At 38.1% G+C, this 27,368-nt stretch overlaps 1 protein-coding gene across 2 annotated transcripts; it reads right to left on the reverse strand.

The window, feature by feature from the left end:
- On the reverse strand, window positions 1–27,057 carry anos1a (anosmin 1a). Of its 2 annotated transcripts, none has more exons than XM_084107132.1 (14): window positions 26,797–27,057; window positions 22,958–23,005; window positions 14,312–14,374; window positions 12,923–13,145; window positions 12,034–12,218; window positions 11,487–11,616; window positions 11,108–11,304; window positions 8,973–9,114; window positions 8,715–8,831; window positions 6,776–6,864; window positions 6,114–6,285; window positions 2,770–2,987; window positions 1,374–1,518; window positions 1–1,052 (listed from the first exon to the last, which is right to left on the reverse strand). In XM_084107132.1, exons 1-14 carry the CDS (start codon window positions 26,974–26,976, stop codon window positions 1,003–1,005), a joined length of 1,959 nt encoding a protein of 652 aa, XP_083963258.1. In that variant the 5' UTR covers window positions 26,977–27,057; the 3' UTR covers window positions 1–1,002. The 2 variants fall into 2 exon arrangements, with proteins under 2 accessions (XP_083963258.1, XP_083963257.1); XM_084107131.1 differs by having other exon boundaries at window positions 2,770–2,990.
- Between the last annotated feature and the right edge of the window lie 311 nt (window positions 27,058–27,368).

The raw sequence follows: 27,368 nt of genomic DNA on the forward strand, positions 1-27,368 counted from the left end.
TAAAGGGAAAACAAGGTTTAACATCTTTATTCATATAAAATATGTACATTAATATTCATTATCCATGGGAATTTACAAATATATTTATACAAAATCTCCTTTCAAGGGTTTGTCAGTTTGTGAATGATGCTGGGGGAACCCACACAAACACACACACACACACACACACACACACACACACACACACATTCATGAACTCACACACAGACAGTTACAAATCCACGTAACACATTTGTATTGCATACATAAATAAATTAAAAAAAAACATACAGTATATACAGGAATTACATGACTGCAAACAAATATCTCTACAGCAAATTGAGCACGCACCACACAAAATCCTCATAAAATGAAATGGCATTTTCCTTTTAAAGAGCAGGAATATTTTTCATTGATTCCTCATTTGTTGCCATTGACACAATGGGGATACAAACAGTAAAATTCCATGCTTTAACAAACACATGCAAAACCACAAACAGTTGTATTGAGTCAAGGCTTATTTACAAGTTAAACCAAATTAGTCATCACATGCAATATTGGATTAAAGAGGGTCCATTTCAGCGCCTAGGGTGTGTGTAACCAGAAATACTTTTTTTCTTTCTTTTTTTTTTCTTTTTTTTTTTTAGGGAAGGTGCAATTCAAAACATGCCTTTTAGGCATTTAACCACAAAGTTTTTTGTTTTGTTTTTTTTCGTATTTGCACTTTGTTTTTATCCTATGCCTTTTGCTTTTGATGCCCAAGTCTTTGTTGCAAATTCAATACTAATTAGTTTGTGGAAGCCGATCCCCCCTACAGGAAATTAATGGGTCTTTAAATATCATAACGTCAATCACAATTTGATCTTCAGATTACAGCAGGTCCCCATTTTGAGTTACTATATGAGGCAACTGACTGGCTCAGGCTGAAACACAATTTGCAATTAACTTTTCTTTGGTTCTTCTGACACTCTGTGTTCCTGAGGAGTCAGTTCTGGTCCAGGATTGTTCATTGCAGTGTAGTCTTCAGTGCCGTTCTATCACCGACCTTAGATGGTGTTTCTTAATCCTTGGTTCTGCAAAGTTAAATATACACTAGAGTCAGGAGAGGAAAAGTAATTCATCTCAATTACATGATTTATTGGTTGACCTCGACATCAAGAGCTGGGGCTACTTGCACAAGACTTTTGACCTCATATACCCTCTGACCTTTTCCTTCCGATGAACAAGAATGTCTTGTCAGCTCTCCCTTATTAAGATTTAAGGGTTGGGCTGCAGTTTTTTTGCGTTGGAGAGGTCAGTGAGATTACGCAAAAAGTACGAGATATTACGCTATTTTTAAATAGTATGTGATTTGGTACACAAATGTTGGGGTCTCATAAGTTTAAAGAGCTTACTGTAGTGCAGGACTGGCCTGCTGTGAGCTGGTGTCTGGAAGGTTCTGGATGTTGCTGGGCCTTGTCCTCCCATAGTGATCACCTGCACCTCAAGCCTGTAGAGAGATGCCAACTGAAGACCAGAAACTACCAGGATATTACGCTCCTATTTGTGAGGAAAGAGAAGGTTTTTTTTTTTTTAGTTAATCAAGATCATTTGAGTCTGAGAAAGAAATAAAATACAAAAACACTGTTGTTAAAAATTCTAAATTTAAAAAAAGAGTCCCTTATGCTCAAAGATGCATTTATTTAATCAAAAATCCAGTAAAACAGTAATATTGTGAAATATTATTAAAAAAAAATTCTGTTTTATAATTTAATATATTTTAAAATGTAATTTATTTCTGGGATGGCAAAGCAGATTTTTTTTCAGCAGCCATTACTCCAGTCTTCAGTGTCACATGATCCTTCAGAAATAATTATAATATACTGATTTGGTGCTCAACAAACATTTCTTATTGTTGAAAACAGTTGAGCTGCATATTATTTGTGTGGAAACTGTAATGCACGCTTTTGCTTTACAAAAAGCCACGAGAATACTTTTTGCGAGTAAGCGGCGGGAATACTTTTTGGTCGCAAAAAACAAACGCATCAGAACGCCGGCTTATTATTGGCCTACGCTTTTTGCGTGAGCACCACAACACATGTTCTGACGTAGAACTATGGATTTTGATTAGCCCTTTACACCTGTTCTGTTTTCTCTTAATTACTGCCTGTTTATAAGCCCTTAGTTTCCTCTGTTCAGTGTTCGGTCTCGTTTTCTATGTGGTTTTTCCATGTTACATTTATCCTTTTGATCTCCTGAGTGTTCCGTTTTAGGATTTATTTATTTTATTGAAAACTATTTATTTGTTTGTGAAGTTCTTAAACGTAATTTTCGGGAGGAGTGAACCCATCTAATCTTTCAATTAACTGCATCAGCTGTTTTGGCATCCCTCCACCTCCCCAACTCCACCAACATAATTTAGGCATTTTGCTACTAGACTCATCTTACAAACATTAGTAGTCCCACTGGGTGGTATCTAAGCTTGAGTTGAAGCTGCTTCCTAGAGCCCCTCCACTGCGGACAGCAAGCCAAATACGTTTAACCTTAATAGCTATATAGTCAAACAAACTCGTGAAACCTCCATTGTTGTGCGTTTACTACAGCAACCACACGTTATAAGAACAGTAAGAACTAAGTGTAGAACAGAATTAAGCTTAGAAACCAATTCAGTATGAAGTTTATGCTGGTTTGGTGATCCAGCTGCTGGACCTGCATGCTAGTGATCAAAACGAAACATATCCTGGTTGACCAGGATCCCTTGCCAGGGAACATACTGTATGCTTGTGACCAATTTTTCTGAACGTGACTTACTGGAGGTAGGATCTGAGACTGGGATATGAGGCTGTTGGGCAGATTATTTATGCGGCTCTCTGTGATGACCTCTGCCCATGTGACCTGATACCCTGTGACCTGTTGTGGTGGTTGAGGCATGGCCACCACCCATGAGAACAGGCCTGTCACATTCCCCATGTAGACCGAGAATGCTGCCGTCAGGTTCTCTGCCCTGACCAGGACCTTTGGAAGAACCACTGCTGATTTGAGGAAACAAAGAATCATATAAGAAACATAAAACCATACACAAATAAAAAGTGATGCAATTGTTTTCCCTGTATTGATAACATTTTGGGATTGTTTTGGGTGCATAAAGTGAAATATGTCACAGTGACATAATATAAGTAGTTCATGATATAATCTATTATTGTTTCTTAGAAAACAAAATATTTTAAACAAAACTGCCTCATTGCTTCTTAATTTATAAAAAAAAATCATATGGCTGTATATCAGCCTGTACGTCACAGGCACGAGGCCAAAGGCCAAGGCCACAACGAACTGTTGTTTATATATGTATATATATACAGTATATATAAGTGAGCAGAGCATGGCCGAGAGCCATGGGAGCGGAGCGAGGTAGGGTGGATGAGTGACATGAGTCTGGAGTCCCACAGAGGAGCTAATAAACATTTCCTAGTACTTTAATTATAATATATATATATATATATATATTACTGAACATATATATATTTCCCTTTCGAAAGGGAACTTGCGCTGATCCCTCTAGCATATAGAGAGGATTTCTCAATGAAAAGCTCTGTTCGCGCTGTACCTATTTTAGAGGGATGTGGGATGCGCATTTGGGTGCAATGCTGTCTTCTCTTCGAAGGAAGTATGATGCATTCACAAGACTGACTACAAGAGACAGGTAAGAATTTTTTTTTTTTCTGCTCTCTCCTGAGGGATAGTAGTTAATGTTTGCACGAGCGCATTCGGCTGCTCTCAAGGGAGTTTGTTCTCGTATGATTCTTTTTAGAGTGATAGAATCTGACGCGTGAACTAGCACGTTTGACTCTCCAGGGGGTCAAATGCGCGCTTTTTGCTATGCGTCGCAGTAATTGTTCCACCCGGGCTTGACTCTCTCCTGAGGGAGGAGAGTTGAGTGTCTGTACTCCGCTGTTTGGGTTCCGTGGCCACCATTACGGTGAGGCGGGATTTAGCATGGGGGTAGTAGACAGAGCAGGGACTATTTGAACAGAATGTATCCTTTTTTGGCACCTCTTATTGGCTCATGAGACAGACTTTATGGACAGAGTCATCATGCTGTCATTAAAGATCAGCTAGGCAGTACGATAGGTTGTTAGGCTCTCTGTGAGCCTCCTTGATTACTGCCTTTACAGTAGCGGAGTGTTGTTAGGCCTCCTCTCTTTATACAGAGAGTCACTCTTTCAGGCCCCTGCTCCCAAGAGCTCCGCTGAATAGTGGGTATGAGTTCCTCCTTGGTAAGCTGTTCTGAGCTTAGCATGCCTCTGTACCCAGAGCTCGGCAGGCAGTAGTGCTGTGTTTGGGCTCTTTGCGAGCCTTCTTGGCCACTGCTTTCAAAAGGAAGCTGGGTGTGAATGCGTTGTCTCACGCCAGATAGATTATTAAGTAGGCTCTCAGTGAGCCTTCTTAGTTTCTATGGAGCATGGTGTTTTTGCTTAGGACACTGCTAGGCCTCCTCTTGTTTTAAAGAGTTGTCATGTTAAGGCCTTCGTCCGCAGAGCTCCTACACACAGTGGTGCTGAGTTGTCAGGCTTTTGAGCCTCCTTGGCCACTGCCTTTAGGAAGCGCCATGGGGCGGCAGCGCCGTCTCAAGCCCTTGGCCCGAGCGAAGCGAGACCTGAGTGTAGGAAACCAGTGCGTAAAATGCAGTTTTCCATCCTGGGGTTTAGCCTCCGCTCTTTTGAGCTTCACCTACATACGGTATGAATTGATTAGGCTCCTCATTATGAGAAGGCCCCTGCTTTTTAGTAGGCAGTGTTGTAAAGTTGTTAGGCTCCCTTTAATCCTCCTTGGATACTGCTTTTATAAAAGATATTCCAAGTTGTTGGCTCGTTTTAAGCCTCCTTGGAGCTGCCCTGGGTATAGAATGTAGTTAGGCCTCATCTCTTTTTTGAGAGTCAGCATATTGAGGCCTCTGGGGTTTTTTTTTTTTTTTTTTTTTTAGCAGATTTGGGCAGTAGCGCTGAGATATAGGCTCCCCTGAGCTCCATTTGATATTTTAGTGTCAAGTTGCTATGCATTTTTTAGGCCTCCCTGACATGCACTGGATGTAACTAGGCCTCCTAGCTCATTATCTTAAGGCCTCCGTCATCCGAGCTCAGGTCTAAGTTGTTAGGCTCTCTGTAAGCCTCCTTGGTCACTGCTCTTGAACCAGAGCGTTGTTAGGTCTTCTCTCACTTAAGAGAGTCATTCTATTAGAGCCCTCCGCTCCTCTGAGCTCCTCCCATTATTGTGGTAGGCTGCTAGCCCTGTTATTTAGCTTCCTTGACAGAGGTAGGACGTACTGTATTCATCCTATGAGCTCAGACATAGGCTAAGTGGTTAGGCTCTCTGTGAGCCTCCTTGGCTACTGTGCTGATAGGCCTCCTCTTGCTAGAGAGGGTTATTTTTATTGAGGCCTCCGCTCTCTTGAGCTCTGCTACGATAGCGATTGCAAGTGGTAGGCTCTCTGTGAGTCTCCTTGCAAGATACCCTGAGCGAAGGGCATTGTTAGGTCTCCTCTTGATTTAGATAGTCGTCACACTGAGACCTACTTAGTTCAGCCAATAGGGCACTCATCCCTTCAGCATGGCAGCGTGGGTTAGCCGTTCCTCATAGCGACCCCTAGGGGACACAGCGCGAGTTTCCTATTGAAAGGGAACGTCTCAGGGAACCATGGTTAAAACAATATGGAACGAGACACTGTGTCCCTTTGTCATGATTCCGGTATTCCTGCACACGTCTCCTTCAGACAAGAAGTGGATGACCTTTTATACTCACGGTCACACCAGTGGTGATGTCATAGGCTGGCGCCTGCCAATGTCAAGTTCATTGTCGTGTTTGGACTCGTTACACCAGTAACGACACCAGTTATGGCAGAGGCATTCCCCATATGCCGGAGGCATTCCCGGAGGCATGCCGGAGGCATTCCCCTAGGGGACGCAATGTCTCGTTCCCTATTCTCAGGGAACCATGGTTACATGCGTAACATGAGACAATATATATATATATATATATTATGGACACTCTTATACATCGACCTACAAGTTTGATCCAACATATCTCATAAATTGTTTTGCAGATTACGCTAATGAATTGTAGCAATACAGTACTCATATTTTTTGAAAGCTCAGATTCACCTGAGACTGTAGAGCAGGGGATGGGTTTGGGACTCTTGCTCTGGATGGTAGCACAGGAAGGGGTGTAGAAGTCTGTGCTTTCCGCCTGGGCTCGACCCTTTGTTCCGACAGGCTGAATAATCACCTTATACTTGCAAGAGAACTGAAGACCAGGAAGGCTAGCAAAATTCTCCTGTTCAGTGATATGAAAAAAAAAAAATATTCTTTGGTCCAACTCCACTGAAAAGAATTCAAGGAGAAATATGATGACTGATCACCTATCAACACATCCAACATAGCTGTAGGCCTCAATGGGAAAATCTATAGTTCATGTTTTCTGTATGTCAAGAAAGATTAATTTTCATGCTGAAAAAATACATTTTCTCCTTTGAGTGTGTCATAGATTTTAACAAAGTTTCTTACTTTGTAAAAGACACAATCACATTGATGAAAATCTAAATATTAAAGATGTTTAAAAGAATACTTTGTCTCATATTTCTCTGCAATTTAGTAAATAAATCTTTCTGGAATTTGGATGTGCCTCAAAATGGTGAGTTATCTGCCATGAATGATCAATGAACACCACACAAACCCTCTCCCCGGAAATTCATCTTATGTATGAGCTGTCAGAATGTGGCCTCGCACCTGTAGGGAGGATGGAAGACACATTCCTGACTGGTTACCTGGGTGATGAGCTTCTCCTGGGTTCTGGATCCATTGTGACTGCAGAATTCTGGAGACCACTGCACACGGTAACGATTCACAGTGGGATCTGAAAAGGAGAGACAGATAAATGCCAGATTCCGAAACGTGATTATGGAGCACTTTGAGTGGGGGAAGGGAAGTTTCTGTCAGTTTGCTCCACTCACGTATGTTGTTCCAGACCGGCTTCCAGACTGTGCTTTGCTTGGTGACACACCTTGATGCTTTGCTTTCGTTTGGAACTATTTCTATGGGTTGGCTGAGAAGGATTACAGTATATGAACTAATTGGCCAAATTTTGTCTGAAAAATAAGTTATTTGTTATTAATTTGTTTATTTTATACTATTTATTTGTTACTATTTTATATCTCAGCAATTTCACACATCCAACTGTTCTAGTGTGTACTGAATATCAGCGCTGTTTCTTGTATGATACTGTCGTTCATGCAACAATTAAAAATCTGTCGTAATTAACATCCCCATGTCATTCCAAAAATGTATGCATTTCTTTCTATTGTTGAACACAAAAATATATATTTTCTTTTTTGTTCATGTGTGTTGTGTTGTCCATACAAAAAAATAAATAATAATAATACAGTGAAAGTCAGCAGTGTTTTTGGCTTTCATTGTTTTGAATATCTTCAAAATATCTTCTTTTGTGTAAAAAGAAAAATACGACTTTCTAGTTTGGAACAACATAGTGAGTAATGAGTAGTGAGTGATGTCAGAATTTTCATTTGTGGGTGAATGATCCCTTTCAATACATCTGAAGTTATGTTTATATTAGGTGTCTTTAACTATTTTGTACTTGCATCGAAGAATAAGTACAATGTATGGATTGTTCTTATGTTTTATTGCAAAACACTATGCTGCTATTGAGATGGGATACGGATAAGGTTTGGGACAGGTTTGGTGGTATGGGTAAATTTAAGGATGGATTAAGGTGCAAGGGAAGGGTTAACAGTGTAATTACATATGTAATTCCAGAAATGACTTACAGATGTAAATACATTCAGGTAATAATAACAATATAAGTGCAAAGTAAAAACATGTATGTACATAATAGGTGCATTGTATCAAATTATTAATTTAAATGTTATAATAGTAGTTAAAGACACCTAATATAAAGTGGGACCAAAAGGGTCAAAATATTTAAAAGCATGGATAAGCCTTCCATTGTAACTAAACAATTTTTTGTTGTTGTTGTTGTTGTTGTTGTCTGTATCAGTTAATGAACGGTTAATGATTCACTGGTAATCATCCGTAATGATCTATTTAGACCTTACAAGTAAACAGTGCTCAGTAATACGCCCAGTAGAAATTCATGCTTGCTATGCATCCAGAAAATATGCAAAACCAAGCAAAATATGCAAAGCAAAGCAATCTTGATAATGTGCCTGACAGATTAGTATGAGGTAAATCTGTGGGACATCCATTAGAGAGATTAAGGGATTTGACATGTGGCCAGTGTGAGTCTTAAGTTATTGAAATAAATAAAATAAAAACATCCTTGGTCAAGGAGAAGATTTCAAGCAACATTTTGCATGGCTTGGTATGAATTAAATGTTTTCGTTTCTATGACAGTTTTCATTTTTGAGTTTAATGTAGGATTAACTCATCACTCACTGACAGAACGAAACAGTTTAAATGTAATTTGCAGCATGCGAAGTTAGGCTGGGACATGCCTTGTCAGCTCATGTTAGCACACAAACAGGTCCTCACTTACTTCAGTAGTTCTTATCTCTTCTCAAACAAAGAGTTATTGTTCTTCATTTAATTACACATATTCTGACTCTTAACTCTTTAATAAGCACAATGTTTACATAATTACAAAACATAGCTGTGAGAAAAAGAAAGACATCCAGCACAGAACAGGACTGTTTCCCAGATAAAAGACATGGTATATTGCATCTGTCATACCTGTCTTTTTCCAGTAAACCCGGACCTGAAGCTGTCCATCTTGATAGAATGGAGTGCCCACGTCTAATAGATCTGACTGGGGTTTTATAAAGACCGTGCTGACTGTGGGTTCCAAATCTGAATGACATCAAATATGGAGGAAAAGTATAACGTTACAAATTCAAAACATTTACAGCTGTTTTCACTGTATTTCACAACACCCAAATGAGTGCTGTTATGTATCAAGTACAAATGTACAGCAATTAAATAGTTTTGTACCAGATTGTCTTTGGCTTGTAGTAAACTGAAGAATGGCCTTGGAGCTCTTGATGGGGACCTGACCCCAGTATGAAACTGCCTGCAACTCCACAGTGTAACTCCTGTTCTCTCCCAAGTCATCCAGCTCAGCATAGGTAGAGTCCTACACACACACACACACACACACAAAACCCACAGGGATGCATTTGAAAAGTCACACAAAAAGAAAAGAAAAAGAAAAAAGGAATGAACAATGTACCTATATGAAAATAGAAGGTAAGCCCATGTGCAATTTTTAACTACCCAGTAATCCAGAGGTGTCAAACTCATTTTACGTCGAGGCTCGAGGGTCATACAAAACGTCACCTTACGCATGCAAGCCAAAAATATTTTATTTGTTAAACATTGATGAAGCCTAATCACAAAAAGAGCATATGTGCTTTTGGACATAACCCAGAATCAAATTTAGCTGCTTTATTAACCAATATTGGGAGCAATTTACTGATTTCAGTCACCAGAGACCTTGAGTTTACTTTGCACATGAAATAATTAGGGAATATTAATCAAATTAAAAAAAGAGAAACCCACTCATTGGTCTGACCTGGATAACTTAAGTAGACTTAATAAGCCTCTGGAAGCATAACTGAACATGAACATGAAAATGAAGTTAGGCCATCACTTCTAAAAAGAACCATTATTTATCTTAGTGTGAAGAACATTTTAATGATCTGATGAACTTTTTTTCTACTATAAAGAACCTTTTTTTTGCAATGAATAGGTACTGTGTACGTTAAAGGTTAGATGTCAATAAAGAGTGTTGGGGTCATTTCAATTTACGGCATCAGCATCAAATCAGTATTAGTGCATTATATGTATCTAATAATTTTTTGCCACTAAAAATCTTTCTTTATATATGGTCCATTATTGCTGTGAGCATCTCTGACAAACGTCAAAGTGGGAAAATGAATTGGGTTGCCCTGGGAAAGAGTCACTCATAGATTTAGTTTCAACAAGATTCTGAAGTGCTGAATGCCATTCATAATTAAATATGAAAACTACAAACTACCATTCAAAGGTTTGTGGATAGAAGTCTTTTTTTAAAATAAATTAATACTTTTAGTGAGCAAATCTGCAATAAACTGATCAAAAGTGACAGTAAAGACTGGTACACTGATACAAAACATGTCACAATATTATACTGTATTTTTGATCAAATAAATGCAGCTTTGGTGAACATCCTCTCCTGTGTGAAGAATCCTCTTTCAAAATAATTTTTAACAATTGTACCAACCCCGTAGTGTATAATATACAACTGCTGTAGATAATAAAATATTATAGAAATATCATACCAATAAAATAAATGAATACAAATGTTTTCAGCATATTTCAGTTGCAGGTTTTCTCCTTAAATATCCCACAGGCCATATTAGATTCCCCTGCTTTAATCCAATAACATGTGATCTGATATAGTAGCTGAGTCACATGTTAATAATAAAACTACTATTAATCAAATAAATCATAGTAATAGAGAACGCCAAATTCAATGTTATCAGAATTTTTATGCAGATTGTGTTCTTATAATCTTATAATCATTGTGCATAAGAGTAATCTGTTTAAAATCAATCTGAAGCAATAATCTGTTTAAAATCAATTTCCCCAGTTTTCTGAGGAAAGTGTCCCTCAGCTGACAAAGCCTTCAAAAATATAAAGGCACAACTGCCATCTCTTGGATTCCTAAAGCAGGAAAAAATAAACTCTTCAACATGATCTCATTCAAAGAAAAACAATTCAGCTGTTATTGAGAGATTTCCTTTTCTCAAGACAACTAGAATTGATATGCTGTTTTTGGCTGTATATCAAATGGCACCCAGAAATGTTTGCATTTGCCAAGAGCGATGATGCAATGCTGTACCACCCTAGTTTGGTGTCTGAAGCCCTCAAATTTAGGGCTTGGTGCGATCAAAGGCCCAATCCTGAGTTGTTTATCTTGCACTTATTTGCACTAAGATATCTAATTTGCTGTGGCTTGCTGAAATAAGGGGCTGGGAAGCTTAACCCTTGAGGGGTTTGGGAACAATCCAGTGTATGAGAAAATTAAATAGTGAAAGACTGAGAGAAAAAGAGAATGTGCAGAGGCATGGGCAAATCAGAATTACCCCATTTGCAGTCTGTCTCCTTTTGAGTTTGGGTGGCATTGTGTGGTCAGACCAGCTCCAGGAGAGTTTGTAATGGTTAACAGGAATGTCTAAATCTGCAGACATACTCCAGCTGAGGCGGACAGACACAGAGCATTCTGCACCAAAGGTCATGTCGCTGACATGAAGTTCAGATGGAGCCGGGGGAGGGGCAGGATCTGAGATGGGGTGAAATAAAGAAATAAAACTTACAGTACAAAAACAGTACAGTATAGACATTTCGGATAATAATGTCTAATCTAAATAATATGAGAAAGGATAATGAATGCTATTACTATTATTATTATTCTCCTAAAATCCCCTTTAGAATCCCCATTAGATTACAGTCTCTTGATCCAACCTTTAGAGGATCTGAAGTGTCTGCTGGGGGTGGTGTATCCTCTTGTTCCATGAACATTGACTGCTGCCACTCTGAACTGGTACCAGCGTCCGGGTCGAATGTCTGTCAACCACACACGCTCTTCTGATGTCTACAGTACAGAACCACAGATGAATGAGCGTAGGAGTGAGCATATAAATCACTGAAGGGAGTCAAGGAAGAATTACTGACTGAACATATCATACTTCAAGGATCCCAAGTGAAGTTAATCATTTCATTTTATGTCTGACCTACATCATATTAATGTATTTACAAACTTTGTTATGATTTTTATGGTTGCAAATATTATTATATTACAGTAGTCAACATTTGAAGTGGATTAAAACCTTTCATTAAAGTTATACATGAATTTTGAACAATACCCGCTCTTGTCTTAGGACAACTTTGATTAACTTTTTTGATCCACTTCAAATGTTGAGTACTGTATATTATATTATATTATATTATATTATATTATATTATATTATATTATATTATATTATATTATATTATATTATTTCACACTTACCCGTGCCACCACTTGCCACTCAGTGGCTCCATCCTCACTGGGGTGGATGCCATAGTTCCACCTCCTCTGCAGAACGTTCAGCACCGGCTCCGCTGACACATTAAACTTGGAGGACCAGCGCACTTCCAGCACACCAGACTCCAGCTCCTCAAAGACCAGCTCCTTCCTGGGCTTTAGAGGAGCACCTGAAGATCAAGAGAACAGAATAGAATAGAAATCTAAAATTAAGAGAACAGTCTGGATATGCCTTTGTTCTATAGTTCTATAGTAGTCTATCAAGTATAATGTATTCATACTTGCTTTAGTTTTCAGAACAAATATGTTGTACTCTATGATTGTTGTATTCTATTGTATTTTATAAATTAAATTTAAAAGTATTAAAAATTAAAAAGCAGCAGTTAAGATTTCCCCTATATTAGTTCTTAACCTTTTTTACTCCAATGCCCCCCTTTGTCCAAGACAATATTTGAAGGCTCTCCTATCTAAACTGATAATGGTACTTCTGGTACTTCTGTTGTAATAAAAATAAAAAATAAACTCAAAAATATAATGTCAGGTTAACATCTTTATTTGTAATGTTTTTTTTAATTTATTTTTTTAATTAAGATTAATATAATATAACTACATTTAAATCATATTAAGACTTACTGGGGCCCCCCAGGAAGTTTGGTGAGGCCCCTTAGTGGGCCCGGACCCCTGGTTGAGAACCACTGCCCTATGATGAAGTCAAAATAGATTTTGAACTATTTGAGTGGTTTTTAATTAATAAGCTAGGCGTTCCAGGTGAAAGGGTTAAAATGAAAAAAGGTGCAGTTATCAGTTGGTTAAAAATGAATTGGTAACTGGGTTAAACCAGCTGTTTACCATCAGGTTCAGTAGCAGGTCTTACCCCTGTAGAGGTTCTTAGGTGACTGACATGTGTGTCCACAGCCGTTTGGGCAGCATTTCTTCTGGGCTGAACACTCTCCATCTTCCTCACATCCTTCCACACAGGCAGCTGCAAACCCGCTGGCTCTTTCTGGTGGTGGACAGTCACCCTGTTTCACCACCATCACTGATCGCAGGAACTCACAGCTCGTCACACACTCCCCATGACGCTTGGGAAACGCATGCTGAGGAGATATCATAGTGTACAGGACCAAAGTTTAACACCTGTAACTCATAGCTTATAGATTCTAACAATTCATTTATGTGACATTAATTTGTCTATGGATTTTTAAAACACACTTTTGGTCTCATTCTCTAACCATTTGAAACGTTGATTTATGAAACGTTGCACTTTATTCGCAAAAATGATTATATAATAGTTAAATAAATCATGGAAAAATTATAAATTCATGAAAAAAGTATAATATAATATAATATAATATAATATAATATAATATAATATAATATAATATAATATAATATAATATAATATAATATAATATAATTATGCTATATTCCCCCAGTATCAGTGATAGAACCGTTTCACCGTTTGTATCACTACTGTCATGGCAGTCGTGCAAATCCACCATAAAAAAACAAAAAAAACAAAAACGCCTCCTCTTTTCGCTAAACCGCCCCCGGGAGCGCAAGTTCATTCCCTAATTTACCGACGTGCGTCTGTGGAGGGAAAAGTCTGCTGTGCATCGGGTGCAAAATAGGAATGATACATGCAAAGTCATTTGCGCTGGGTGCAAGATAGGGCCCTATATGTTCATGTGTAGTTTAAGCCTATATGAAAGGTGTATATTGTTTTTCAGCTGGCTTCAGAGAATGGCTTTTCTTGCTTTTGGCACTCTGTTCAAAACAAGATGATTATAACATTTCACATTTACGTGAGTTGTGAATGATTTAATGTTTCTTACTCTTATACAAGTCTAAAATGATTGATGAAGGTCCTGATCAGTGCTGGCAAATGAAAGAACGATATTCATTGTTTTAAATCCCCATTGCCCTCAACATTGCATTTATAGCCAAAGAGACAGGAAAAGCTAGATGTTACTAGGCCAAGAGTTTTAAAATGTAGAGAATCCACAGAAACAGGATTCAAGACCAAATGGAAATGTTCAAAGAGATTCTAAGACTGTTTAAAAAGAAGATCAGAGCAGAACATTATCATTTTGAACAATAGTAGACCACATATATGGTAGCCAAGTCTGTCAAGAAAAACAATGGAGGATTAATATTTGGAAAACCAGAACATCAAGGTCAGCCATTTTGTATTAGATTTTCTTTCTTGTTAAGAACACATCCCAGAAACTACTAGATCTGTTAAGAATGCTGTGGTCTGTACCTCACATAAATCTCGACAAGGTCCATCTTTCAACTCCCAGGAGTCTTTGCATGGCTCCAGGCACTGTGAACAGACAGCAGAAGTTTTAGTATCAGCAAGCAGTCTCAAATGACTCTGTTATCTTTCTTTTTTTTTTAAAAAAAACAAAAAAACAATCACAGCCAAATATGTTAAAGTCAAAAGCATTTGCTTTGAGTTGGGATGTTACAATATACAGATATTAATGATTCATATTAAAAATACTGATATCATGTTATAACTGTACTATGTTAGTAACTTTATTAGTTCAAAATTAACAAGTGAATACATCACAAAACCTTACAAACCGTGCTTTTGTCTTACCCTAAATTACAACGATAAGCCTATAATAATTATTTATATTTTAGAGTTGTCGGGACAGATTTCCCGAGAAACTGTGTGTGTTTACAGCATATCCCTTAATAAAGGAAAGAAGACCTAGCTACTTCTATATGAAGTTGAAGTAGATTGAAGCTACAACAACTGTACCTCAAATTGGAAGAGTTTGCAAGCAAAAACATTGTCACAACATTTCCTGTGCCCTGACTAGGTTCACAAAACAATTATTATGTTGATAACAATGCCAATCTCTAACCAGTTACTACTCTAACTGGTAAACTCTAACTGCTAACTGGCCTAAAAATAGATTTGCCAAGATATAGTTTTCACCATTATCTGATATGAAAAGCAATCATTATGCTTAGTGTCAGCGTTGCCAATCTTTTTTAACATTGTTTTAAAACAATTGATTTCACTGAGTCATAAGCTACTTAACTGCTCATAAGAGAATTTTCAGATATCCACCATTTGTTTTTGGGAGAGTAGATAGTGATGCAGTTAGTGACATTCACACTTATAAGGCACACATCTGTAACCATGGGTACAGCTGTGCACCTCAAACCATGAGATTAATCTACGCAAAATAAAGGAGCTAAAGCACAACTCACAAAATTACCAAAACAATGTAGTTTTTTGCTTCAACCATTAGAAGGCCAAAAGTTACCTAATCTATCTTTAATGCTACACATACAATATTATTATAAATAATCTAGCCCAGGTAACTATCTGGTTTACATTCCAACATAGAAGGTTCATCTTAATGCTGGTTGCCACCTGTCATAAAAAAAATATTAAATAAAAACACACTAAATGATTAGCCAGTATGGGAGTTTTTTGGGAAAATGTGGGGTGTTAGACACCCCATTCTGCAGTAAGTGCAGATAAACAGTAAGATCTTTTTATATATGTTTTACGGTAACAGTACATACAGTATGTAAAAGATTCTCTCTTCACCTCCCTAAAATCACATAAAACATGTGAAACATGAACATAAAACTCTAGAGCTCTGACAGGGCAGTGTAAATGAAGTCTCTCCTCTTCCGCTGACACATATGGTGGAGGATGGAAAGCCTGAAGAACCGTAGAGTGTGCCACATTAGATGTGGATGGGGTAAGACTAGCAGAGAAGAGACCTTGGAGGAACTCCAGCACTGAAGCCACCGGGCAGTTAACTGGGTCAAACCCACGCTTTCTACACCAAACAGTGAAAACATTCAATTTTAGGCCATACAGTCTCCTCGTGGATGGAGCTCTGGAGTTGAGTATAGTCTCGAGCCCCCGACCTGAGAAAGTAGGTCTCTCCTGAGGGGAATCTCCCATGGAGGGCCTGCCAGGAGTGATATGATGTCGGAGAACCACACTTGGGCCAGCCAGAACGGGGCTACTAAGAGTAGACTGACCCCGTTCCAACGGACCCTCTCCAGAACTCCCGGGAGCAGAACGGTCGGGGGATATGTGTACAGGAGCGGCCTCGGCCACACCTGCACCATAGCAGCCCCAGATGACCTGGATGAGAGAGGGAGAACCACAGCGGACAGTGGGTCGTCTCCTGAGATGCGAACAAATCCACTTCCACTGGGCCGAATCTCTCGCAAATCAACTCCACCGTCTCACGGGCTTCTGCGTCACGATCGTGAGCATCGGAGCTGCCCGATGAGGACTGAGAGACTGCCAAAGTGTCGAGTGCCTCTGCTAGCTCCATCTGCGATCCCCACGACCTGAGATGTGGATGCAGGCCTGGCCAGAAGCTAACTCTATAGCCCTTTGAAGCTTCCGTGTATGCCTTCACATGCAACGTCATGACGCAGAACCATTAAGATTGGACTAGTTTCACACTTGCTTCAGACGCTTTCATACAGCACAAGTTCCCTCGAAAGGGAGCTCGATATTATCATTATTGTGAATTCTTTATGCCACAATACTTGTTTAGTGAAAATCTGATATAATGACAGCCCGAGTTTTGAATAGTTTGTTTCTGCTGATCTGTCAGCAGAGTCTGTCATTACCTTCTCTGCAACTTGGAAAAGTCAGCGGAGAGATCCCTGAATGTATTCTGATCACTGACATTTGCATTCAGCACTTAAATCACATGCCAAAATTCTTTCCTTTTATTGTCTACACCTGACTCTCTCCCTGGCTCTTTCTCTTCGTTCACTCGCTCTCTCATCTTCTATTCTCCTTTCCTTAAAATTGACACTTCAATTCCTTGCATGAGTGAGCGTGGCTGCCTCTGGGGAATTCGCATTTCCAATTTCATGCCATGATGAGACACAGCGGTCACTATGGTGCTGGGGCTAAACATTGCTCTGCAGGAGTATGCTGGGAAGAGATGTGAACATTGCACATTATGCTGATCTAGGAGCTGTCTTTACTCCAATGGTCCCATTTTCAGAACAGCATGAATGGACCTTTACCACCAGCTTGGGAAAAACATACACTTCCTTCAGAAGGAAAGATTCTGTAGACGTCAGTTAGAAATTTTCGCATTAAAATGCTTGTTAATCCAGGGATTTAGTATCAGGAGGAAACGATAAGGTTGAGGCGCATTTCCGTTAGTGTGCGTGTGTGTGTGTGTGTGTGTGCGTGTTTGTGTAAATTTTTAATATATGTGTGTTTGTGTTGGGGAAACTGAGGTTATCCTGGGGCAATGTTTCTGAGTAAAAATGAGAGTGGGAAACACATTTATCTGGGAGGGCAGTAAAAATGCACACCTTTTAAAGACGGCGCGGGCTTGGGGTGGTGCAGTCGTCGGAAACTATGAATAATGGAAGAGGCACAGGGGCAGTTAGAGGCGGCAGAGGAGGCAGTTTTATGGAGCTCAGAATGGCCAGAGCCCTGCTGAGATCGCCTGAAGCTTGTGTGCTCTAACACACGAAACGCTGTCTCAGAGTCGCATGTGCAGCTGAGAGAATTATGCTTTGCCTGCTTCTATTTCCCATGCACGAAAATATCAACTCATCATGCACACTGCATTATGCCACATTTAATAAAACAAGCATTGTATAATTAATTAACTTACAATACAATTTGTACAGTACTAAAGTTTACTGTTCATCATTTGCAATAGGTGTAGTACATGAAGAAATTTGTATTAAATGACTGGTGAATAAACTGCATTAGTGTGTCCAGATCTATTAATTTATCTTTTTATTTTCATTTAATATATTAATACTTATAAATAAAATCAATAGCAGATCACAAAATAAGTAAATTGAATTGAGCTAAAATAATCACACCATTGTTTCCCGTTAAGCTGCTTTATTGAAATTAAAGTTTTAATTGGGAGATTACCAAATGTATTGTTTCCTTACTGAAGAATATTGCAACATTGACAGTTTCCCCAATTCACTGTAAAGCTTCTTTGAAACAATCTATATTATATAAAGCATGTGTAAATACATGTGACTATTTATTTATTTATTTATTTATTTATCCTTCCTTCATGTTTTCCTTCTTAATATTATAATGAAGCATAATGCCCAAAAGAAAACTTAATTAAATAGTATTGTTGTATTATTACTTCTTAGAAACATTTTAATAAAACTGCTTCACTCCTTAATATTAAGACCTTTGTCTGCCAAATCAAGGTCATGTTGAGCGACCAACAAAGTCATGTGGTACAACCAGGAAAACCATTTGCAGGAAAAAAGTAAATAAACCAGAAAATGATATTTGTTCCAAGGCCAGTAATTCCCTTAAAATATCAAAAAACATAATGATATTTATTTATTAATAATTATCTACAAATGTATACCTATTTGTAAAAAAATATACTTTTTCATAATTTTTTTTTTTAAATAATTAAAATATTTTTTTAGGATGTGTACATTCACTTTATTACCTTTTTACATTTTACTTGAAGGTTACACAACGTTAAATCTTTTGAGTCATTAAATTAAAACTTTTGAAGTTTTTCAAAATGCTTCCTTTTCTTTATAGACTCGTTTTCATGGACACATTATTTGTCCTTGACCTACACATAAATTATTAACATAATCATTAACTTTGGCATTTATTATTTTCTATCAGATTTAGTCTTAAAACAAATAATACCCTTAAAAATTGGAGAGTCCTTCCTTGATTATGCAGCATTATATGTGATAGATGTGATATATGATGCAGTCTATTGATAAACACCCATGTCTCCTCGCTCAATACTCTGCAGGTAATGCATTTTTGTGCAATGCTGAAGTCGATGCAGGGAAATGACCTCCTACCCACATATTTTATAATTGATCATGATCAGATATTATTCATATCTTATATGACAAGTAGATTAATTGGCCTCTTTATACATTTTCATTCAGCCTCACCCTTAAACCTCAACCATTGTAAACAATAGCTTGTTTTGAGGAACGCCACATTCACAACCTTAGTCTCATTTATCAGTCTCTCAAATACAGCACTCAATGGCCCTTTGTGTAACGGCCCTTTATGATGCATTGCATGTTGGTGGAAAAAGCGCAGCATAGATCTAAGCTATAAATCACTTAAAGTATTTCAATCCAATCGCTTTCACCTTTCTAAAGCAACCTTTTGGCTTGTTCCAAACCCACTCCGCTTTTGTCCGTGAGGCACCTGTAATCTCCATGAAAGCGCTCTCTCCCAGTGTCTTTATTATACCCCAGCGCCAGTTAGTTTTCCGCCCCATTTCAGTCTCAAATCAAGCATTCCCTTCCACCGTACAAAATAAAGGTTATTTAAGAGCTGCGGACATGGAGATTGAGCTGAGAAGAAGCCTTGGGTGAGTTCCAGTTCAGCTAAAATGCACTGCCCTTGAACAAATAACACAAACCGGGAAACAGTTATTCAAATATTTTACTTTTTAGCATTACGTAAAAAAATAAGACCTGTTTCTTTTGAATAAAATATGAGACCGCTCCCTCCATACACTCTTAAAAATAAAGGTTCTTTAGTAGCATTGATGGTTCCATAGAGAACCTTTAACATCCTTAGAACCTTTCTATTGCACAGAAAGTTCTTTAGAGTGGAAAAAGGTTATTCTTTACTCTAAGAAAAAAAAAGGTTACTGATCACTAAAAGGTTCTTTGGGGAAACCAAAAATGGATCTTTTATGGCATCGCTGCAAAAAAAAAGAAGAAGAAAAAAAATCCCTTTTGGAATCTTTATTTTTAAGAGTGTAAGTGAGTCTGGATAATGCATGCTTTGGGTGTTAAATGCTGGGCGGAATGCAAGAATCCCACCCATGTCTGGACCCAACATTTGGACAAATTGTAGTTGCTTTAAGGAGTTTCCAAGCGTTGTTTAATCTACCACTGAGACACTCACTTTGCCAGCCTCAGCAAATTATGTAGAGCAACTGTAATTGAAATCTTGCCCATGTCATGAAAATTGCTGCCACTCTCGGTTTTGCAATTGCATTGGTGCCACAGCACTAATACTTGAACCAGCAATTAAACTGGAGGCTAAGAGAACTGTCAAGGCACACTAATTATTTCGCTGGCATTTGAATATCAAATGCCTAAAGGCCATGTGCTGCAGAAGCATAATAATATTCAAAAGCAGATCTTTGATTTGAGGGCCGCCTGTGTACTTTAACATTTTTGTAGACGTCGTTCAAAAACTGAGGAATTGGTGTAGTTTTATCATGCTAATCGCTTTGAAGAGTACTTCAGTGAAGAGCTTTCCAAGTGCTGTCTGAGTATAGTTATTATGAATCAAAAAGTGCAGATGAGAGGAGGCCACTGGGTTAACAGTCAATTTGAGGCAAACAGCCTAAACAAGAAGTATCAAGTTAACAGCCTTTGGAAGCTAACTAGCTTCAGAGCAGGAACATCTAAAGCCTGGGACAAACCAAGCTGACTTCAAAGAACTAGCGAAGATGAAAACCAACGGTGTTGTCGCCTTGCGTCGGCTGCGTCTGGACCAAAAAGCTGTGCTTGAACACACAGCACAGACTACAGCCGACTGCAAACTAGCATGTACGTTCTGTGCCTGCATGTAAGGAATTAACTGTCTATATAAGTCGGTATCAATAGTCTATTTTCATCTATTCAAAAGGAAAAACCGAAACAACTACATACGAGATATATGCAGATATACAAAACTTAAACAATGCAGAGCTTGCTTACCATTTTGAATATCAGTTATGGTGATAACTTTCTTCTTTTTGAGCGGCTCATTTTGTTCTGAAAATATTTGCGTTTTGGAATGCTCGGGTAGGATAACATAACATTAGATTAGCCTTCTGTCTGTGCCGTCTTACGTCAGACTTACTTGCTCTCTTTCATCACTTTCGCTTTAATTCTCGTGCACTGACTCCTCGCTAAACTGAACATTCAAGTTCCCACTCTCATCAACGGCCCCGACGCCGATACAACATGCTGAATCGGGTAAGCTGTCGCAGATGTGAGCCTGACGAGAGCCTACATGTGGAACACACCGCAAAAACTAGCCCGACGGACACTTGCAGTTATTGTGTTCTGGCCTTAAGATATTTTTTGTTCCAAGATGGCATTTTCAATCACATGTCTAGTTGGTAAACACTCTAGGAGTATCAATGGATGTTTGTGTGCACAAGCTGAATGCAAATGCTAGTTCTGGAATGTATGGTAAACAAGGTCAGTAAAACAAAAGCTGCATTCTGTTTTGTGTACGTACTGTATGCAGTTATATGATATGATACAGCTCTTTAATTAGATGTGCACAATTTGGAGTGAGATTGAAGAATTGGTTACGTTTAGAGGCCTGGTCACCTGAAAGCCAACAGGAGTGAACGCAGTCTAAAATTCCAGCGCAAACCCCTGATGTTATGCAGGGAAGTCCATCTTATCCTCAGAGATCCCGGACAGAGACTGATAAACAAGTTTAGCTTTATGATATTTAATCCTGTTGATATGATTATTTAATCAAGGAACCAATTAATTGAGGGACTCTTTACTTTGCTTTAGACTGATGTAGATGTGTCTGCATTGTAAGGATAGGACAGGATTAATATTCTAAACTGCAATACTTTCAAGGGGATGGATTCAATGAAGTTTGTTTTGTTTAGTTTTCTTGGGTTTTTGGAAATGATTTTTGACAGTGTGTTGTGCTTGTAATTGAACATATAACGGACATCCCTAATTTTTAGCTTATATATTTGTTCAACATTTTTGAGTTATTCTACTGAAAAGCTGCACACTCAGAAAACCCACAGACTAACTGATAATGACAATATGTAATTTTGCACATTCCTGCTACATGATGACAAGACTGCATGCATTATTTAGTTAGAGTATTACTAAATACATTATTACTGACAGAGAGTTTTAAAAGCACATTGTCCTGAAGCTTTTGGACTTCTAACTGAATGTGCATGGATCCTGTATAATGAAAAGAAAGAGTTTAAAAGGTATTGTCTTTGTTTGAAGCCAATGAAGAAACTCTCTGGAGAATGCAGTAAAAATCCATGAACCAGTTGGCCAAATGTTTTCATGGATCGTAGAAGAGAGGTCAAAACCCTGGCTGTTCCAGTGAACTCACCCCGAGGGTGATATGAAAACACGTGCTGCACCATTTCCAACCATATGCACACATACATCAATGCATTACAGATCTCAAATCCTTAAAGCTGCCCCTCAAGCCATGAAAAGTCTGCTTAGGCGCTTAACTGTAACATGCACAATCATGAACTGTTTTGAAATATTTCAAAATGTCCAGATGTGCATTCAAGAACATTTTCTGCAGACTGTCATTGTGTGGACTGCAATAGCTGGTTGATATGTAAAGGAATGCAAGCACAGAGCATTGAAAGGAAAGCAGCCCTCTTGAACAATACATCAAAGGGAGCTTTACATAATACCACAGTGAAATGTGTGGAAAATCTGCATTGGCAACATGTCAGCTCAATTCCCCCTGTGCTACTGGCATATTATTGTTATTTAATGACTAGGCTGCTAGAGCATGTTAATGTCCTCATTAAGAAAAGTGGGTTGAGTTCTTTACTGAAATTAGCATTTTGCCTCGAAGTGAAAAAAGAAAAATAACACCGGCTGTATAATTTAATGTGAATCAAAACACATAGCCTTTCTACTCCATTTGTATCAGTCTCATTACAGATGTGACCTCTAGCTTTGCTAGTGAATCATAATCTCATTTCTGTATGACAACAAGCTAGCATGGATATAATAGTCCAAGGCGATAGCTGACAAATACAGTAGCTTTTACGATGATGTATGATGTCATTACGGGAGGTGCACAGGCATACCAATGCTTTACAATGATAGATCTGTGTTGGCTTTTATGTCAAGCTGCTGTGAAATGCTGTGTAATTTTGACAGAAATTACCTTTGCACACTGTTTATGGCTCTGACACCATCCAAGGGATCCATTACTCTGCGGACAGAAGAGACAGATGGAATTGCGTGTCAGAATGCTGTAATCACCAGTCACATCAGACAGGCTCATTTGAATCGTGTTATTTTAATGTGCCCCTGCTGAGCAGAGAGGCTTTAAAAAGGAAATTTCCTATTATGAACGCATTATTCTTTTTTTAAAAACACTGCCCTGACTACGGTAATGTGAAATTGCTCATAAACCAGAACAGTCAGTCTACATCCCCTCCCTTATTAAAAAGACTAGCCAGGGCACCTGAGCACAGAAACATCAGAAATCACTCATCAGCACCTGGAATCACACAACTTGTTTGCCTAGCAGATCTTGGAATGTTCCATAGCGTGTCAGGAATCGTCACAGCGTTTTGCTTATCTGAATAACAACTAGTTGTTTTAAGCTTATGCAGGATATTTGATTGGCAGACCACAGGATAACGCCCCTGGCCAGTCTTCCGAATAATGGTTATTGAATAGCACAAAAACAAAGAAAGGACAAAACCTTTTTGGTGCACTGTATATTTTATTGAACATGGTGGGGACTCTAAAGTAACCACAATATTATCGCTGCTAGATCTTGCAACTACGCCACTATGGGGAATAGAGCTACAAATCTATTTTGGCCTGTGGTGGGATCAATGGATCAAGCCGGCAGCATTAGCATGGTTAGTTCACATGCACGTTATGGATGTGCTCACATCAGAGCTACACAAACCTATTCTCATTACTAAAGGTATATGTATAACTGTTATTGGGTAAACAACGTATAAGAGCGTACTTGTATTACTTTGTATTCATATTGGTCTTGTATGTTTTTTTAATAAACATTTTCAAGAAATATTACATTTAATGATTTTAAAATGTCATGCAATATAACCAAAAAGTTATATATATTTTCCTTACACATTGAAAACATGTGCGTGGAAACACATGTATTACCCTCTTTTGTTTTTGTTTTTTACAAAAGAGGGTTAAAAATAAGTATTTTGAAACAATTATTATGAATCACTTCATGAATATAATTACATTTTTGGGGAAGTTGCACCACATGACATTTTACAATCTTGTCTTGTCATATATATATTTAAAAAAAATCCAATTCTGAATTCTCTATGATATAATTTCCTAAGTTTCTTTTTCCTGTGTGTTTCTTCATATTGATTGGATCACAAGACTTCGTTGGTCGCTCCACATGACTTTCATTTGGCAGACACATTTTATATGATGTCCTTCTTTTAATTAGGATTTTTCATTTTTTATGATATCAGGACAGTTGTATAACTCTGAAATATTTGTCCCCCTAAAAAATATTTTTTTATGTCCCCCTAAAAAATAATAATAATAATAATAAATATTCAAGTGTATTCTTTTTTATTGTTTTATTGATTATTTGAATAAATGAATGGGGCAGAAAAAAGTGTCACATCATTAAACAATTCCTAAATGTATTAAATAAGTTTATACTATCCTTTACATATACATTCTAAATAACTATTGGTTCCTGGGAAAAACTTAAGACATTGTGAGGCAAAGACTGATGATCAAAGAAAACAATGGCAGTCAAACAGGATATTGAGACAGCTGAAAGATTTGTGTATTTCCCCATAACTGTCTGCCTAACGCTGACAGATCAGACGTTCTCTGAACCACATCAAATGCTCTCTAATTTCCCATAATCATTAATCATCAGTGATAGCTCCTCATAGCTCGATGTTATGCCTCGCCACAACATAACTTGACATTCAGCTCAGCCCGTCTAAATTAACCCATGACCCCCGGTCTCCATTTGATACTAGAGGAAGGGGGATAATTGCCAAAATGGCTTCCCCCCTCGGGAGACAGCGTAAGTGGGCTTTAGGGATGTGGACACGAAGACAATGATCAGCAGATATGAAAAGCATTCATTCTGGTTTATTCCCTGCTCGGACATCAGAATGACAGCAGCTGTTCAGGAACACTAGCTGCTGTTTGAGTCGGAGAGCTCTGGAACGCTTTGAACCCATTGTGGAATCGGTGCTGAGACAATGAAGAGCTTCTAGACCAGTGTCTAATTTGATAGCATCTCCAGATGGACAGCTTGCTGTAGAATAAAGCATTTGATAAAAGAGACTGATGTGCATAGCTTCCCTCTGCACTGATGTCTGGATTAGATAACAACAAGGCCGTCACTGTGATGAGCAGAAGATAGGAGATGATTTAATTTGAATGGGTAAATAGATCTGGATGATTTGTATTGGGGACTTTTGAATGGGCATTGGGCTTTTAATTACATGCATTGGTTCAGTACATGTTTTCTCATGTTGATGCATTATATAGCCTATATGTCAAAAACATCTTTAAGCTGTTATTACTGTGGAATAGTATAGCTTATTCATGAAACAACAAGAAAAGAAAACCCCTTTTGATGCTGAATAATGTTTGACACTCACTAAATAATCTTTTTTTTAATATTATACATTGAACAAAATTCCTGCAGTGTTACATAATTTCTCTATCATTCCTACTAAAGGTTCGCAAAACAATTGTAAATGAATTTGGCTATCTAGCTGTCTGTTTCTGGGTCGGATGTCGGTGCAAACTCATGATAAAGATCAGGAAGGACATGAGGATGAATATAATCACGGTAACAAGGGAGTTTGTTGACAGCAGACAAAAAGTGCAGACACACGCACAAAGATCCCCCTCCACATGCCTCTGCGCAGATACAAACACACATAAACATATAAGGCATGCACACACACATACACAGAGGAAGTCTCTAAAACACACTCCTCTTCTACACCCCCACCCCAAACCCTCCCATGGTCTGTCATAACCAACATAAACAGAGAAGCAAGTAACTTAAAACGTCTAATGAAAACCCCAACCGCAGTGTTGAGACTGAGGCTGGCAGAGATTTGTACAGTTGTGTCTCCAGTTTTCCAATTCTATGCATTTGTTTGTTTATAGATAGAACTCCTCTGGGTGAATGGTTAGGAATTTGAAATGGATGAGCTGATGAGTGAGTTTGCTTGTGTTCACTGGGTAAGATATAGCACAAAAAAAAAAAAATATTCATTTAACTAACAAAAGTATCTTTAGTTCATCTGATAAGGTGTAGAGTGATGGTACATTTACACAAACATTTATTTATCAAATAGAGCCACTGAATGATCTATTTGGAGTTTTCTGATCTATTTGGAGTTTTAAATATTACAATTCATAAATAATGTATTATTATTATTATTATCGATTTGATGATATTTTTACAGAAAAAAATGGCACCCAACAACAAAGGTTGAAAGGAAAAGTAACTTAGGCTATTTAATATATTATTTGTATAATTTCTGTACTTTTACAGTCATTTATTCTCTACTCTTCCTGGCCATTTTGATGAATTTGAGACTATTTAGATCCCAAATCTACTTTGCATACATATAATGGCAATAATAATAATAATAATAATAATAATAAATATGCTTATTATGTTTTCATTCAATTTAATCCTGCTGGTTATTGATTCGAAAGCAGAAGAAAAACAATAGGCTAATATTACTAATACAAATAACATGTGAATAACAAGCAATACAATAAAGCTAAACAAACTGTATCCGTTGTGAAAAAAACAAGATGTTGCTTTATAATATAAGTTTAGTTAAATGAAGTTCAATAAGTTTAGTAATAATAATGAAACATATTGTTTTATAAATAAGGCAGGGTAAAAGGCACTGACTCATTTACAAGGGACTGTCTGATTCAGTACATTTGAGTACAACACACAATAAATATTTACTTGTCAACTCTTTTCTTACTTACCTGGAAATGTCTTGGAGTGAGAGCGATGCGCGTGCTGTGAAGGCTCAGGCACCTGGCGGCGCACCTCGTACGGAAAATACTGCCAAGAGCTGAAGACGAGTCCTGCCTCCTCATTACTACAAACCCGCTGTTTAATAACAGTATAATCCCAATGCACAACCCCATGAGCGCGTCGCGCATCTTGACGGACAGAAAGTGCCCTGTTGAACCGAAGAGCTTGAAAGAAAAAGTGGATGTGCGGGTGCTTGATGCAAATAATGAAAGTTCAATGAGCGCGTGTGGGCGGGGCTTCCACAGAGACGCGCGCTGCTATTGGACAGAGTTTGCGCCCGTGAGACGCGCGGGATCAGGTGCACCGAGCGCACGCAGCAGCTGTTCAGTGAAGATACACAGCTTAATGCTCTCTGTGGATTGTTCACTTCATGGCTGAACACAACACAACTGTTTGGCTGTGACATTGTTTCAGGGTAGCAATAGTGAAATTAGTATCATTCATTTTAACAAATAAAACATTACATCAAACATTACATCAACTAGTTTGTTGGTTATATGTTATGTTGATTTGCCCATCT

The sequence above is a fragment of the Abramis brama genome (genome assembly GCF_963993115.1).
Source record: "Abramis brama genome assembly, chromosome: 2".
In the NCBI taxonomy this organism is placed as follows: Eukaryota; Metazoa; Chordata; class Actinopteri; order Cypriniformes; family Leuciscidae; genus Abramis; species Abramis brama.

What these genes read in the sequence shown, in the direction of transcription:
- anos1a (XM_084107131.1), bottom strand. Translation starts at nt 26,976, where the DNA reads ATGCGCGACGCGCTCATGGGGTTGTGCATTGGGATTATACTGTTATTA. An exon ending in ACACTTCAGATCCTCTAAAG is followed by an intron (nt 11,305 to 11,486) that starts GTTGGATCAAGA and finishes ACCCCATCTCAG; the next exon opens with ATCCTGCCCCTCCCCCGGCT. An exon ending in AGGAGAAGCTCATCACCCAG is followed by an intron (nt 6,286 to 6,775) that starts GTAACCAGTCAG and finishes ATCACTGAACAG; the next exon opens with GAGAATTTTGCTAGCCTTCC.